Raw genomic sequence first — 17,263 nt, 5'->3', positions numbered from 1 at the left:
GTGGAGGTATGCGCTCTACCGAGTGCCGTTCTAGTCCAAAATGTGTTATTCTTGGTGTTGAGATGTTGACATCATACTTGACCTTGGTGGTGTTGAACTGTTTAATGTGAGCCCAGACACAACTTCCTTGTGCACACAAAAAATATGGTAAAGGTGTCGTAAAAATACCCATGATGCATCTAGATAAAACATTCATGAACGATACCAACTAATTTAAATTTCATTTATTATACCATTAAAAATTGCCATCATCCTGGAAACAGCTTTGGTAATGGTAAAACACTTGGCTTTATATTAAAATAAAAAAGATTTCATCTAATTCGTGAAGATCAGGAAGTAATGCACAATTTTATTTACAAAACTATTTATACCATACATCATATATTAATTGCCATTCTGAATTCACCTAGCACTGTGGTGCATACATTTCTCATCGAGATCGTTGATGCGGGAAAATATTACAAAGTCGGTCCTCTCAATGTGAGTCCAAGAGAGAGTGGCAGGTAAAAAATCATGCCGATTCATTAGAGCCCGACTCGCTGGCCACCTGAGCCTCACACAATCCATAGTGCTGCAATGCCTCGTCGTACTTCTGACGCCCTCTCGTGAGAACCTGCTGGACTTCTAGAACAATGTCGTTCCGGCCAGACTCCTCCAAAGCTTTGAGCAGCTTTTCCACGGCTTTACTCTCACCACTTTCTCGACGCGCCCAGCACAACAGCATATCCAGAACCGTCATCTGTAGACCTGCATGCCTGGCAGCACATGTTACATGGTTAGCAGGAGTCACTAGATGTGGACTGCATTTTGCAAGTGTTGTAGCATTAAGTTGGGTTTCATCAGTCCGTCGGGATGCGAGGTTTTGCAATCACTTGTGTGTGTGTGTGTGTCTGTCCGGGCCGCAACTTTTTTTTTTTTTAAGCATTCGAGCTTTTGTCATCAAATTTTCAACAAAGCTTTATTATAAGAATATGGAGATCATGGAGAATGACATCAATCATGGAGAAGACAAAGTAAAAATTTGGTCAAAAGGTCAAAGGTCAATGTCATCAAATCATCAATTTTTTAAATTACATTTTTGATTCCAGACAACCAGGTCAAACTAGCTATACCCATTAGAACTCAGAATTAAAAATAAACTGAAGAGAAAAATAAAAGTACTTTTGAAAGAAAACCCGAGCTTCACAATGGAAAGAAATAAGTAAATGTATTGTGGTAAACTTGAGAGTTTGGTCAAAACATTTGAGGAATGGAGTATTTGTTGGCATCTGAAAGCTACATTTAATATATATATATTTTTTTTTACATTGTATACTTGGAAGTATGTTTGTGAAATGCCATTTGTTTCATTAATCTGACATCATTTGCGCTCAAGAAGAAGATACAGAAGTTTGCAATATCATATAATTATGGAACTTGCCAATGTTCAGCAAAATGCAGGTGTAATCAAATTTTTATGCAAAAGTGCCAACTCCAAAGAAATCCACAAACACATGGTGGCCATGTATGATAACAAAGATGTGCCCTCATATTCTACAGGTGGATTTACATGTGGACGCAAGTCCCTTGAAGGTCATGCAAGGGACAGGACAGCTGGCAAATGCAACCGACACACAAACCGTTTCCCAAGACATCAATCGTAGAGCATCGCCATGTTAGGTTGGCTGAAATAGTCACAGAACTTGGAATTTGTCATGGTAGCATTTCCCACACCATCGATGAACATGTGCGAGGTCTCTGAAAGTTGGGCTTCCTGAACCCAATAAAAAGCAATTATGAAAACTTACATTTTACTGGACGAGAGAGTTTGAAGTAAGAATGAAGCAAGTGTCTTGAAGTCGAGATACTACATTGATAAAACGTTTGCATGTCTTGGAGTTATTGTATCTCTTTCCCAAAACTTCTTGAACACCCTCATATTGTTTAAAACATACGGTGGACGCATTAACTAAGAGGACACCATATACTGATGGTGCAAAGACATCAGCCCTGCAAGATCCACAGGGGAAAAAAAACGACTAGATGTTGTCAAAGTGAGAAAGGTGAAAAAGTATAAAAAACTCCAAACAGATACGATCTTGAAAACATATTTTAACAACACGCAATATATATGAATGAATGAATGATCGTTTTAAGGCCATTTTCCCCGCAAGAGCAGGGGTTAGCCTTGCGGGCCCAATGACAATCATGGTTCCCTGTTTGAGGCAATGTTTTTATGGCCGGATGCCCTTCCTGGCACCATCACGCAATAAAGGTTAAAAAAAAAAATTAACCTTTTTTTTTTAAACACGCAATAAAGGTAAAAAAAAAAAAACCTATTGCATTGATGGATTTTGTTGACAGAAGGCCAGAATAATTGTAGTAAGAGGTTGAAAAATTGTAAAAGGTCAAAAACAAAATCGCAAAAGAGAAGAACAAAAGCAAGCAGGATGCATAGAAGGCATAGAAGGATGCAAGCAGGATGCAATTTAGCCTTCTATGCATTTTGCCATGCATAGAAGGCTAAATGGCTGTCAGAAGAGGCAATAAATATTTCAGACAGAAGAAGACATGAACACCAAAGGCGCATCAAGAGAGGAAGCGGCTAAATGCCAAATTTAAAAGACAAGCTAGGAAAACAAATAAGTATTTCAAAGAAGTATGCAAAGAGCTAGAATGTAACAACAAAGCGGGAAAAACAAGAGATCCTTTTTAAAAAGACCAAAGAGATCACAGGAAAGTTTAGGTCTAGGTTTGGGGTCCTCAATAGAAGAGGAGGAAAACATCTGACAGAAGAAACACAGATGAGAGGAAGATGGAAGGACTTTACTGAACCTCGATACAAATGAGATAGCACTATGATGGCAACCCCTCTACAAAAGACAATACGAGCACCAACTAACAACGATAGAATGTGAGATATGTCGTCTCGAAAGAGCTGGCAAATGGAAAAGCACCAGGTGACGATGAAATTCCAAGAGAGCTCTTTAAGGTCATTGGGGAGGAGACGATCAAAGTTTTAACAGATATCTGTACACAGATTTGGAGCCAGATTGTACGGCCTGAAAGGTGGAAGTAGTCGGTCTACTTACTATTGTCACAGAAAGGGGATGCAAGGGAATGTTCGAATAACCTAAACATTTCCTTGCCAGGATTTTGCATGCCAGGAAGATGTTACTAAAGATTATTCAACACAGAATATAAGACTTCATGAAGTGGGAAATGCCCGTTGAGCAAGCAGGTATCAGAAGAGGAACGAGGTAAAATCTCAAATCTGAGGTGGATCAGGGAAAAAGCAAGGGAATATCAAAGGAAGGTGTATCTCTGCTTTATGGATTACTAACGAGGTACCCACGCTACCCATGCATAGGTGGGAGCATGAAATCTTCTTTTTTACATTTTGAGAAATTTTATGAACACCCCTTCTTCCCCTCTCTCTCCCCCTTTAGGACATGTGCAGGGACCCCCGAAAGCTGCACAGAAAACTTGATGGGGCTAGTCCCAAAACTGTGGGAGTACTACTGTGTAAACGCAATGTACTTTTAATGATGGTGAAGTTGTGGCTGCGGAGGGGGGATTTGCTCTTTTGTGCCATGTTGAAGGAAATGGGTTATTGCAGAAAAATGGCAAAGAGTCTCAAACAAACGTGGTGTGATGTCAAGATGGAAAAGTATATACATGGATACAGACAATACGGAAATGGAGAATCTTTCCACATGCTGTAAATACCAAAACTGAACTAGAGCTTCCAGGGAAGCAGAACTCAACTGAACTGACTGGACAACTTTAAAGTCCTAAATTCTTGTGCTTTTCTTAAGAGCTGAAAAAAATATGCCGGCCCATGGCGGCCATTTTGTGACAGATCGGGTTGACATGCGATAGCAACCTACCTTGTGTGGTAAGAGTCTCACACACCAAGTTTGATCAAAATCCATAAATATTTGTGGACGTTAAAGTCTTAACGTCGTTTCGGAGCTGAAAACAATATGGCGGCCTATGGCGGCCATTTTGTGAAGGATCGGGTTGGAATGCAATAGCAACCTACCTTGTGTGGTAAGGGTTAAACATTCTAAGTTTGATCAAAATCTGTTAATATTTGTGGAGGCGAGAGTGTTAACGTCGTTTTCATGACCAAAAACAAAATGGTCGCCTAAGTCCGCCATTTTTCAACGGATCGGGCTGAAATGTAGTACCAACCTGGTCCTTGGGGTAAGGCTGCTGCATGTCAAGTTTGATCAGAATCGGTTGACATTTGTGGACGCTGGAGTGTTAACGTCGAAAAGTTAACGGACGACAGACGACGACGACAGACGCCGGAGGGTTCAGTATGTGATGAACTCAACTGGACGGTAGTCCAGTTGAGTTAATAAACGTCGCAGCATTCCATTCCGGTCGGCGACAAAGCTTGCTGTCTTCCATGAATAGAAATGCCATTCTAACGTGATAACCACGAGACAAATCTGCCGGCAAGCATTTTATCACATTAGTTCCTCATTCTCATTTTAACTCAATCTCTATATTTTCATTCCATTCACAAATTAATACTACACCATTAATATAACAAAATACAGTTTATAAATACTCGTGAGGTAAACTAATATAGACTCCGATGTGACATGGCAACCAATAAAGACGAATCTGCTGACGAGAAAGGGTGGATACGTAACACTTCGTACAGATGGACAATCAAAATCATAATTGCATTGAGAAATTTAGGAAACTTCCCACCCACCTAAGGATGGATAAAAGCGGCGTCGTTCGTGTGGAAACTCAAAATCACAATTGCATCGAGATGTTATCAAACCGAATGTTTCCACATGCAGTAAATGGCGAAACTGCGACTGCCGAACCCGTGATTGTGTTTACTCCGGAGAGGGAGAACTTTCGTACGGGTGGAAAGTCAAAACCAAAATTGTATTGAGAAATTGATGAAATCTCCCACTCACCATAGGCCACCTGCTGGGCCCCCAAAAGGTTCCACAGATGGTTTGGCGGGTTAGCCCCAAACTGAGGGAATAGTTCGGGGATGGATGGACGCACAGACACTCCTATTTTACAGAGCTACCAAAGATTGTGCTGATCATGAATCGATGTGGATTATGCTGAGAGGAAGATGGATGTCGGAGCACCTGTTACGTCTGATAAGAAGCCTGTACACGAAACAAGAAGTTACAGTAAAGTGAGATCATGGAGAGATACAATGGTTTGGAATTGGAAAGGGGGTTAGACAAGGGTTCATCCTCTCCCCTTACTTGTTTAATTTGTATATCGAGTACATCATGAGGAAATCAAACTTGGAGGACATAGAGGCTGCATCAGGATTGGAGGAAGATGTATCAACAACCGAGGCTATGCTGATGATATCACTCTGCTGCCTGAAAGGAAAGAGGACTTGTTGAAACTGCTTCAGACAATGAAGAAGGAAAGTGAAAAATCTTGTCTTTATTTAAACCTAAAAAAGACTAAAATCCTCTCAACTGAGAATATTGACGTGTTCAGATTGAGTGACAATCACGTGGAAGTCGTGTAACGTTTCATCTTCATGGGTTCTGAGATTGAAGTGAGTGGAGGATGTGGAGGGGAAATTAATAGATGGTTGGTGTTGGGGAGAACAGCAATGTCAGGATTGAAGAAGATGTGGAAAGATAAAGATGTGATAAAACAAAACAAGAGGAGGTTGGTGAATGCTCTGGTATTTCCAGTTGCCATATATGGATGTCAGCCGTGGACAGTGAATAAAAGAAGAACATTAACAGTTTTGATATGTGATGTTGGAGACCAGTATTAAAATTCCATGAATTGCAAGAACAAACAAATCAGTGCTTCAAGAAATTAGAACACCATGTACATCAGAAGCGTTGATGCGAAAACAGAAAACGTCATACTTTGGCCACATCATACGTGCAGAAAAGGAAAGTCTGGAGAGGTCAACCATGCTGGGTATGGCTGAGGGAAGAAGAGGAAGAGACACCATATATGTACTGAATGTATGGGGTAAAAGCTTCAACCAAGTTGTCACTGCCAGAGCTCAAGAAAGCAGTGCAGGAAAGAGATGTTTGGAAAAATCTGATCATGAATGTCATGATCAGAATGTCGGGTTAAACCTCATTTTTCTCAGCAACCACATGTCCGATTGAGATGAAACTTTCAGGGTAGGAGTGACATTTTTTTTTTTGACATTTTTTCCTGGGAAAACCACATTTCCAAGCTGGCCTCCAAAGCCAGTCGCCGACTGGGCATCCTCCGTCGTGCGAAGTCCTTCCTTGGCACACCTGAGCTCCTCACCACATACAAGGCTTTCATCCGCAGCTCAATGGAGTACTGCTCTCCCCTCTGGGCTGGTGCTCCTGTCTCACACCTAGCTCGTCTTCACGCTGTTGAAACCAAACCGTTCAGAATCATTGGAATCTCCCGCGATGACGCTATCTCCGAGGGCCTTTCATTCACTCACCGCAGGCAGGTTGGTGGTCTTTCCGTCTTCTACCGACTCCTCTCCGGCCTTGCTCCCCCAGCTGTCTCTGGGCTCTGTCCCCCAAATATTCCTACAGGTCGCACAAGATCTGCCTGCAACCCTCTTATGGTTAAACTGCCAAAATCAAGACTCTCTGCTCACCTTCACTCCTTCATTCCTCTTTTTCTCCCGCCTCTGAAACAAACTCCCTCACTCTCTTCAATCCCACTCCTCCCTCCAGGTCTTTACAACAGCTGTTCACCACCATCTCTTATCTTCCCCCATCCAAAACATTGATCTTTTCTACCCCCGCTAATTTCACCCCAAATCCACTTTTTTGAAATACCAACTGCTTTCCTGGAAGTCCTTGGTGTCCTTGCGTTTTATACCTATCCTGCCTCCCCCCAAGCCCTCTCCCTCCCACACATCTCCTGATGTCCCTGCTCTCAAATGTTGTGTTTGTGTGCTTCTTCTCTCCCCATCCTGTCTACCGCTCCCTTTTTTATATATTTTGTTTGCTTGTTTGTTTGATTTGTTTGTTTGATAATGTTAGCTCTTTCACAAGCCTCGATTCTGTATACAAAAAAACCCCCCCAAAAAACCCATGCAGAATGTTTTTTTAAATAATTGTGACATCATAGGTCATGTGGTATGGCAGCCATCTTGGATTAAATGCAAATAATTAAAATATTATTTCTCGGAAACCGCCGACTGGAAAAATTTGAAACTTGGCACATTGTCAAGTACTCCCAAATGGGGAACAAAAGCATGTTAATGATGACATCGGTGAAGTGGTATACCAGCCAAAAATGTTTTAAACAAATTCCTTGTCCTAAAAATCTTAAATTGCATGCACATGATCTATGACCCATTTGTATTGAAATATTAAATTTATGACATCATAGGTCACATGGTTTCGCAGCCATATTGGATTTAACCTAAAACCTAAAACATAACATCTTTTCCCAAACCATCAAATCAAATGACTCGAAACTTTACGTGTGTCATTGACTCGGCATAGCGATTAAAAGTTGATCATCATTGGTCACATGGTGTGGCAGCCATATTGGATTGAAGGAAAATATAAAATAATTACATCTGAAACCGCTTACCCGATCAATGCGAAATTTTACAAATGTCAACACCATTGTTGCATGTAGTTTGAAAATGATGACGTCGTAGGTCATGTGGTTTGGCAACCATCTTGGATAGAAAAACGAACTTTATCCGATCAACACTAAACTTCAGCAACGTGATCCCCTACCCATACATATGCAGTGTACATTTTTTAGTCATATGTCACGTGGTGTGGCAGCCATATCAGCTTGAAAGCCGATATTTAAAAAACTTCCCTTCTCCGAAACTACCTCACCGATCGATGTGAAACCTGCCTGTCTGGTGAAAATGTGACACTTGAAAACAGCTGAAGGGATTTAAATCAAACTTGTTTATTTTTAGAACAGTGAACGAGGGCATCTACTCGTGACATACATAGGCACATTGGCGACACAGTCGCATTGCTCTAGTTTTTAATGGAAATTGCCCCAATCAGAAGTGATTCTTCACCATTGAGAGATAGGACCAAAACGATATGCAGCATGATATTTCAAAAAGGTGTGGACGACTTATGACAAAACTAGGCTGACAGGTTGGTTAGGCGACAAGAACAAGCGATCAGATTTTGGTTCAGGTCCGGATCCAGCACTGATCAATCAGTAGGATACAAAACAAATTGTTCGCGTTGGTGGAGGTATGCGCTCTACCGAGTGACAATCTAGTTGCAATCATGTGATTGCTCACCCTTCACTTTGGGAGGATACTCAACACTGGGAACACACGATGTCTGCTCAGTCCTGGATGATGACCACGTGGTGGTCAAAGCATTGGACCCAAGACAGACATACGGGGCAGTGGTCCGTACACTAATTGGTTGTTCATCTCTGTTCTTATGTGGCGCAAGGCTGTGGGGTAGCGTTATTGGTTGAGGGTGTGTCTGTGCTGCTGATACAATGCCCTCTGCTGGTTAGATCAATAATTTGGAATTTGTTCATGGTGCTGGCAATAGCTCACCTACTCTTCGGGACGGACATGGTAGGGCTATTTAACGGCCAACAACAAATGCTGGCAGACGGGACGCTCAGTTTAACATCCATCCGAGGGACGGCACACACATTGAAACACCAGGGTGACAGTTTATAGCCAGGTCGGGATTCAAACCCAGGCTGGACAGCTTAGAGACGAGTGTGCGTATATCTAGGCCACCCTGTCAGCTCTACTAATTGGTGGTGGTGCCTGCACTTTTCAACAGCCAAAGAATAGTCGTGTGAAAGTCCTGTGAGATGAACCTTAGTTTTAAGAGTATTGGAGATAGGAAGTAGTTAATCGTTGAAGGCTTCAAGATAGTGCAAACATTCCTACGGACAGAAGGGATATGGCAGCTCCATTGAGCAATGAAGTTTCGGGAACTGAGTAGCGTGCTGACGAGGAGGGGAGTGTCGTTGAAGCTGAAGGAAAAGGTGTATGCTGCATGTGTGAGAAGTGTTATGATTTATGGGAGCGAGACATGGGTAATGAACGTAGAGCAGCAACGAAGGCTGGAAAGGGTGGAAATGCGAATGGTTCGGTGGATGTGCGGAGTATCGTTGAGAGAGAGGAAGACAAATGATGAATTGCGAAAGATGATGGGAATAGAGCCTGTGATTGATGCTGTGAAGAGGAACAGGTTGAGATGGTTTGGTCATGTGTTGAGGAAGGATGAAAGTGACTGGTTGAGAAGAGTGATGGAAATGAATGTAGAAGGAAGTAGAGGACGGGGAAGACCGAGAAAGACTTGGCTAAAGATGGTCGAAGAAGAAATGCGGGCAAGGGGGTTAACAAGGGGAGATGCAGAAAATAGGGCAAAATGGAGAAGATCGTCATGGGGACCGCAAGGCTAACCCCCGCTCTGGCAGGGAAAATGGCCTTAAAATGCCTGTTGTTGTTGTTGTATTGAGCAAGTATAAAACAGGTCTCAAATTCACTTCAAAGAAAGAAACTTTCCTCGTTCTCATTTTCCTTCTTGTTGCTGTTCAATGTCACTGGCATCGACCCAACATCATTCTAAACATTAAAAGCTGCCACAAGGACCCGCCTTCTTTGGACTGTGCCGATTACTCGAGCATAAGTTGATCGCTATAGAGAATGTTTAAATTGTTCACAGCCTGTCTGACAGATTAATAAAACCTCAAGAAGGGAATTCCACTTTTTATATTATTATTATTATTATTTGTTTTTACAACATAGCGACTAATATGAACAAAAGCTACCATGTGAAAGAATGCTATGTTTATGCATAGGCATGTTTTAAAGTTTTTGAATGAAAGGTTTTTTTTTTTTCCCTCAACCCTGAAGGAAACATCAGACTTTGCCTCAGACATCAGACTTATTACGTTTGGCAGCGAAACTTGGCAAAGATGTCGTTAGTTCCTTTTTATGCAGTAATCAGCCAGGGACACACCCTAAATTTTTTTTTTTAACAACAGCAGGTGAATTTGATAATGCTATTGTAAAATGAGTCATGTTTTTGGTTCTGAAAAACCCATGTTGCATTGTGTTGGTGAACCTGATACCTAAAGTTGGTCGTCTTGTTTTTTTTTTGGCATTCCTGCTGGGCAGATGATGCTCCATTTTCGCTTAATGAACACCCACTAGCACAGGCAGAAGGATACAGACATTAACTGAAGTTGTAAGACGACTTGCACACTTTCGTTACTTGGTGGTTGTCCATTGATTTTGTAGCTGACTGACTTAGCTTCTACAATATGGATCAGATGTTAAAGTGGCTGTTAGGGTTCCAGAATACAGATATTCTTCCACACTACTAATATCCCAATACTGCATTTGACTGATCTTGATTCGTGAATTGTTTTCTGTGCTTTCTTCTCTTCCATGTGTTCTTTAGTCTATTCCAAAGCCTGATGTTGGCTTAGCGGTTAGGGTGCCGGCTTGGGATCCTAGGATCCTGGGTTCGAATCCGGGTCAATCGCTGAATTAACACCAGGGGGGTTGACTCAGCCTGTCATCCTTCCGAGGTCGGCAAATTGAGTACCAGTTCACTGGTAATTCCCTGTGTGTTGCTAGAGGCGACTAACAGAGTTGGCAGCAGGAAGAGCATCCGGCCATAAAACATTGCTTCAAAAAGGGGACCATGGTGCCCGAAAAAGGCCAACCCCTGCTCTGTGGGGAAAAATGGCCTCTAAAGGTGGTTCTTCTCTTCCATGTGTTGGTGTACATATATCACTCGAATATTTACCCACCACATTTGATGATAGCAAGTGCCAAGTTGTTCTGTCCGCAGCTTCTTATTTCCATTTGCTATTGTTAATCTTGCACAGAGTGAAGTTCTAGTTTATCTTATATTTGTACCTTTTCTTTCAAACCACATTCCAGCTCTTAACATTCATGTACAGACTTTTCTTCAACATTCTCTTCCATACATTCAAAATATCCAGACCACAAGCTATTTTTGGATTAACACCGCCACCAATTGTTGTTTGAAATACTTGGAGAACTGTATCGTTCATTTCAAACATTTTGATTGCGATTTGGATACTCGTTTGCTTACATGTATGAAATCAGAAATTCTCCAATGATGTGGTTCTTGCTTCAAGTAGTGTAAGGTTAAACAATTTTGCAGTTGTTTGCAATTTGGTTGTGATTCATTGGAATAAATCTTTTTTGGCTTCTTCCAACAGAGGTAAAGAAAGGTCCAAACTAGAGAGTTCATAGAACACCATACCCCGCTCTGTCTTGAGAAACAAGGACACACGTGTGGGGTCGATGAGCAGCAAATTTGATTGTGATGACGTAAAATGCCGTAATATTTTGTCCAAGTACTGCTAAACAGAAGGGTTTTAGAAACGGCAAGAAGGCGATTTGTGTTCTACAGTGTTCAAGTATATAATTCAACCACTTTCCTCAATTATCTTAGAAAGCTTTGTGGAAAACGCCTATGCTGCTGCCATGTCTGCACTTGCTGCCTCGCTTGTGGTCTTGAGGTTGGGGAGATTGGCACGTCACTTAAATCTCTCAAAGCAACTCGGGCTAGCCGTGAAGGTTTCTGCACATGGACCCTTTCCTTCAGCATCCCCCTGTGCACGCAAACCACTCCACAGATTATGGCCTTTCTCTTGTATCGCAGCAAGTCCCTGGTGTTGGGCTAGCGGCTAGGGTGCCGGCTTAGGATCCAAGGATCCTGGGTTCGAATCCCGGTCGATCGCTGAATTAACGCCAGGGGGGTTGACTCAGCCTGTCATCCTTCCGAGGTCGGCTAATTGAGTACCAGGTCACTGGTAATTCCCTGCTTGTCGTTAAAGGCGGCAAAAAGGGTTGGCGTCAGGAAGGGCATCCGGCCGTAAAACATTGCTTCAAAAAGGGGACCGAAAAACAACAACAACCACAGTTCCCGAAAAAGGCCAACCCCCGCTTGCGGGGAAAAATGGCCTCTAAAGGTGTTTTTTTTTTCTTTTTTTCTTGTATCGCAGCAATAGATAAAGGAAGGTCGATTCTGGTCTTTGATCCACACACTTGATAAACGTTTCTTGTTCTACATAACACTGTCTCACTCTATTTAGTCTAGTCACACTCGAACTGGTCACAGCCTTGGCTATTGCCTTTATTTTTGGAGAACATTTAACAATCGAATGCACAGTACCGTAAAATGGGGTGAATAGGGACAGCAAGGTGAATAGGGACACAAACTGAAAAAAAGTTCGGAATCTTTTTTCGCTGAAAATTGATAACCATATTGATTTGTTGATATTTGGGTTGAAAGTGTTCTCTTGTTTTTTAAAAAGCAACTTATAGTCCATATTAACCCCATATATGGGTTAAATAGGAATAAATAGGATTTTTATGGCTGTCCCTATTCACCCCGTTTTACGGGTAAAGAGGGACAGTCACTAATACAAAAAAATAATAATCAAGAAACAATCCTGAGTTTCCAACGTATTGCTAAATTGATAGCTCAGATGGATGCACATAATATGCACCCATAATATAAACCACGGTGCCAATGAAAAAAAAAATGGGATAAAAAGTTTCTCCAAACTGTCCCTATGTCTTGATTATTATTTTTTTGTGTTAGTGACTGTCCCTATTCACCCGTAAAACGGGGTGAATAGGGACAGCCATAAAAATCCTATTTATTCCTATTTAACCCATATATGGGGTTAATAGGGACTATAAGCTGCTTTTTAAAACAACAAGAGAACACTTTCAACCCAAATATCAACAAATCAATATGGTTATCAATTTTCAGCGAAAAAAGTTTCCGAACTTTTTTTCAGTTTGTGTCCCTATTCACCCCATTTTACGGTACATTCAGCCATTCTATGTGCACTTCCAATTTCCGTTGAACCTTCACCACGCTCATCTTTTAATAAAGTCTAACCTCACCGCTACAGTTACACACTGCTGCTGCTTCTTGATCCGAGGTGTGCTTGGCGTAGCACCAGCGGTTCTTTTGGCACTCATTATGCAGGATTCAGGGCGGTTTATAAATAAACTAGTAAAAAGCCCGTCAAAAATGATGGGTTGGAATACTTATTCGACGGTGCAGCCTTGTGAGCGTGCCAAAGTATGAAGCCTCGGCCTAGTATCAGGTGTGCTTATATCTTCTTTATTTATGAGGCATCCTACTGAAGTAAATAAACACTCATTTTACTCTATGCGCACTGCAAAATAATGTGCAGTGAATTTCACTTCCCTGCGCCTTGTATTGTTATTTAAAACTATGACGACGTCGACCAATATGCCTCCGCCCACATTATTACATCATTACACATACTTGTACCAAATTTGATTTAAATCCATTCATCTGTTCTCAAGCATCACATTTTTACCTGACATGACCGACATGACCTGACATGACCACACACATGACCAAAATCACCTCGCTCCTCAACCTTGATGCCAAAATATAGTCAGTTCATCTTTGCATCATAATATATACTTACACCATGTTTGGTCAAAATCCCATCACCGGATCACAAGTTAGAACAGTAACATAATTTTTACTTAACAGGACCCCAGACCTTTCACCTAGTGACCCCATAATCCAATCAGTTCATCTTTTCATCATATACACATATACTAACTTTGGTCAGAATCCCATCACTGGTTCACAAGGTATCTCGGTAACAGATTTTTTACCTAACATGACCTCTGATCTTTGACCTCTTGACCCCAAAATCAAACCAGTTCATCTTTACCTCATTATACATACCTGCACCAAGTTTGACTAAGATTCCTTAGGCCGTTCTCAAGTTATTGCGGCAACAAAAAACTAACAAAAAACTATCACGGACGGACAGACGACCCGAAAACATGTCCCCGCCAACGACCCATAAAAAAACAAAAACGCTTGTGTACACCTCCCTTGACGATTGGTTTGCAAGACACCGTCTAATAGAAGACATAATTACTCTTTTATGGAAAATGTCTTCGCGAGTTTGTTATATTCTCAAAAATAGACCGTAGTGAAAACACATCCATGTTAAAGGACTTGCTTTTAAAACCAACCCTTATGAAGGGGACAGACATCTGTACAAACACAAACTGACATTGTGTTTTATATGGTAAATACACAATAAAAATTGCATTCGTACCTCTTTTCACACGCAAGGCTTAACACAATGGCCGCTCTCGTTTGTAGACTAATCTTCTTCCACCAAGCATGTGCGGATGGATACTGTGTACATGCGCAGTGGAGTCACAAACGCGTTGTAGAAGTCCGCATGGACTTTGTGAGTTTATTGAAATGTCCCTCTTTTCTTAAGTGAGTTATCACTTGCATCCTGTTCTAACCTGTTCTTACTCTTCTCATTGCAGGAAAGCAAGGGAACGTGGGTGTTGGTTTGTAATACAAATTGTGATGCACAGCAGTATTATAATCTTTGGAATATGGAATGTTAATACAGTGAAAAAACATATACTGTACTTAGTGATAACTCCTTGAGTAATCTGCATTATGACTTATTGAAATTATGTCCTGTGTTAGACATACTTAAAGGAATAAAGCTTACATTGATAATATATGTGCAAAGATGATATACAACATTACTTTAAAGAAACCATGAAACTGTTTTCCCAGACAGAGTGGAATGTCTGGATTATTTGTCCTAAAATGCTTATATTTATGGCTTCTGCTGAAATGTAAACCAGATGCTTTTCCACCGTGATTGTCTGAATATCCATGACCTCGTTATAACCCTCATCACTCATCCGGACACCCCAAAGCCCAGAATAATTTATTTTGTCTCAACCAAACATGATAAAAGACAAGATGCAGACCGAATTGGGCAAAAGGCCTGCTCGATATGTCGTCTGGAGTCTGGTTGAGTACGCCGGCATAGTACTGCTCAACTGTGTTGTAATCCTTCTTATATTCGAGTGAGGCTTCTCCATTTAATTAAATCTTTGACATTGTTCTTGAGGTGTGGACATTCTATTGGTGTACACCCAACCACGACAGCGTCTTAGATGGTTCTTATTCGCTGCTGCTTAGCTGGAAGTAATTCGCATGATGGTTCGAATATTATCTTTCAATAGCATTGCGGAAAAGCGAAACATGTTGAGAAAATCGAATATTTTGGCTATAAAAATTGAATTGCGATAAATGGAAACTACGATATGCAAAATTGCGATAAACGAGGATCGACTGCATAGAAATAATTTGTACGAAACACATTTTCTTACGAGTTACAAAAACAGTCACATGAAAAAGTAAGTACACTCCATGTAAAGTTTTGACTTTTTCAACATATTTCAACATACAGCTATTTGATCTTCATTTCAACAATATTGATAGATAAAGGTGATATAATATAACAAATATCATGAAACATCTACATTTTGTCATCCATTGTATAATTTAAATAAACATAAATGCAAATTTTGCATGTGGAAAAAGTAAGGACACCCTTGGCTCTAATAGGTGGTATTGCCCCCGTTGGCAGAAACAACCTCAAGTAGGCGTTTCTTATATAACTGTCTACCAGTCTCTGACCGACTGGGAGACATTTTTGCCCACTCCTCCATGCAGAATTCTTTCAGCTGTGCGATGTTTGAGGGGTTTCTTGCATGCACAGCTCGTTTCAAATCCCCCCACAACATCTCAATGGGATTCAGATCCGAGCTTTGACTTGGCCATTCCAGAACCCTCCATTTCTTTCTTTTCAGCCATTCCTTGGCCTCACACTGGCCTCACAGATGGCCTCTCATTATCCTCAAGCACCCTCCGGTACAATGAAGAATTCATAGTGGATTATATGATGGTGAGCTGCCCAGGCCCTGATGTAGCAAAGCTGCCCCCAAACCATAATATTTCCACCACCATGCTCTACAGTTGGTATCAGGTTCTTGTGGTCAAATGCTGTCTTTGGTTTTCACCAAACATGTCTTCTGGTACTGTGGCCAAATAGCTCTACTTTTGACTCATCTGTCCAGAACACATTGTTCCAGAAGTGCTGGTCTTTGCCTCGGTGTTCATTGGCAAACTTTAGTCTTGCCCTGATGTTCTTTCTGGACAGCAAAGGTTTCCTCCTGGCACACCTCCCATGTAGATCAAATTTGTGCAGCCTCTTTCTAATGGTAGACTCGTGCACTTTGACATCAACAGTGACAAGAGCTACCTGTAGGTCCCATGATGACATTCTGGGGTTCTTAGAGACTTCTTTCAGCATCTTGCGGTCTGCTCTCAGGCTGAACTTGCTGGGGCGGCCTGGTCTGAACAAGTTGGCAGTTGTTTGGAATCTTCTCCACTTGTAGATGATCTTCCGGACAGTCGAATGATTGATTTCAAATTGTTTGGAGATCTTTTTAAATCCCTTCCCAGACTCGTAGGCATCTATAACCTTCTTTCTGAAGGCCTCCGAGAGCTCTTTTGATCTAGGCATGGTGACGCCACACACTTCAACAACAAAGAGCAAACCAAACTAAATGTCTGAGGTTTAAATAAGACAGGTTCCTCCAAGATCCTCTCTAATGATGTTCTAATCATTTGCACCTGAGCTGGTGCACCTGATTCTAATTTTAGGTATTTGAAGTAGTGATAAATGTAGGGGTGTACTTACTTTTTCCACATGCGAAATTTGCATTTATGTTTATTTAAATTATACAATGGACTACAAAATGTAAATGTTTCATGATATTTGTTATATTATATCACATTTATCAATCAATATTGTTGAAATGAAGATCAAATAGCTGTATGTTGAAATATGTTGAAAAAGTCACACCTTTACATGGGGTGTACTTACTTTTCCACGTGACTGTGTTTAATTATTGCAAATATATATATTGGTGCATATAATAGACTGAATTATGGATGTATGGAGATGGAAATGTATGGATGGACTGAAGGAGAAGATGAACAAGTGGAAGGAATGTATGGAGACAAAAGGTCTGATGGTGGAATATTGGAAAAACGAAGGTGATGGCATGTGGTAAAGCATGTGGTGAGAGGGAAAGAACTGGGAAGTGGCCGTGTGCTGTGTGCAGGAAGGGTGTCGGAGTGAACTCCATTCAATGTACAATGTGCGCTGAGTGGGTTCATCAAAAATGTATTGGTCTGAGAGGGTCATTAACCAGTGTGGCAGCTATATTCAAGTGTAAGGTATGCACAGAGGGAGCTGCAGATGGAGGAAATGTTGAGTTGGATCTTGGAGACGGCGTGAAGCTGGAAGGTGTGAAAACATTTTGCTACCTAGGAGACATGCTGAATGGAGAAGGTGGATCAGACTCGGCAACGGTTGCTCGAGTGAGATGTGCATGGAAGAAGTTTCGGGAACTGAG

General features: G+C 41.3%; 1 protein-coding gene across 7 annotated transcripts in view; it reads right to left on the bottom strand.

Moving 5' to 3' along the window:
• Positions 1 to 209: 209 nt before the first annotated feature.
• The window catches only part of PIDD1 (p53-induced death domain protein 1), a 107,980-nt gene continuing 90,926 nt past the window's right edge, over positions 210 to 17,263 (bottom strand). For 5 of the 7 annotated variants that reach the window (XM_068125376.2, XM_068125377.2, XM_078783834.1 and 2 more), the window contains one exon: positions 210 to 755. In XM_068125376.2, the coding sequence (XP_067981477.2) occupies positions 512 to 755 (244 nt within the window). In that variant the 3' untranslated portion in view covers positions 210 to 511. Of the gene's footprint in view, positions 756 to 4,177; positions 4,440 to 17,263 lie in introns of those variants that run through there. The other 2 variants (XM_068125378.2, XM_068125379.2) reach the window with 2 other exon arrangements.

This window comes from Myxine glutinosa, chromosome 8 (genome assembly GCF_964187855.1).
Source record: "Myxine glutinosa chromosome 8, kmMyxGlut1.1, whole genome shotgun sequence".
NCBI classification, from domain to species: Eukaryota; Metazoa; Chordata; class Myxini; order Myxiniformes; family Myxinidae; genus Myxine; species Myxine glutinosa.
This window is presented reverse-complemented; position numbering and strand designations above follow the sequence as displayed.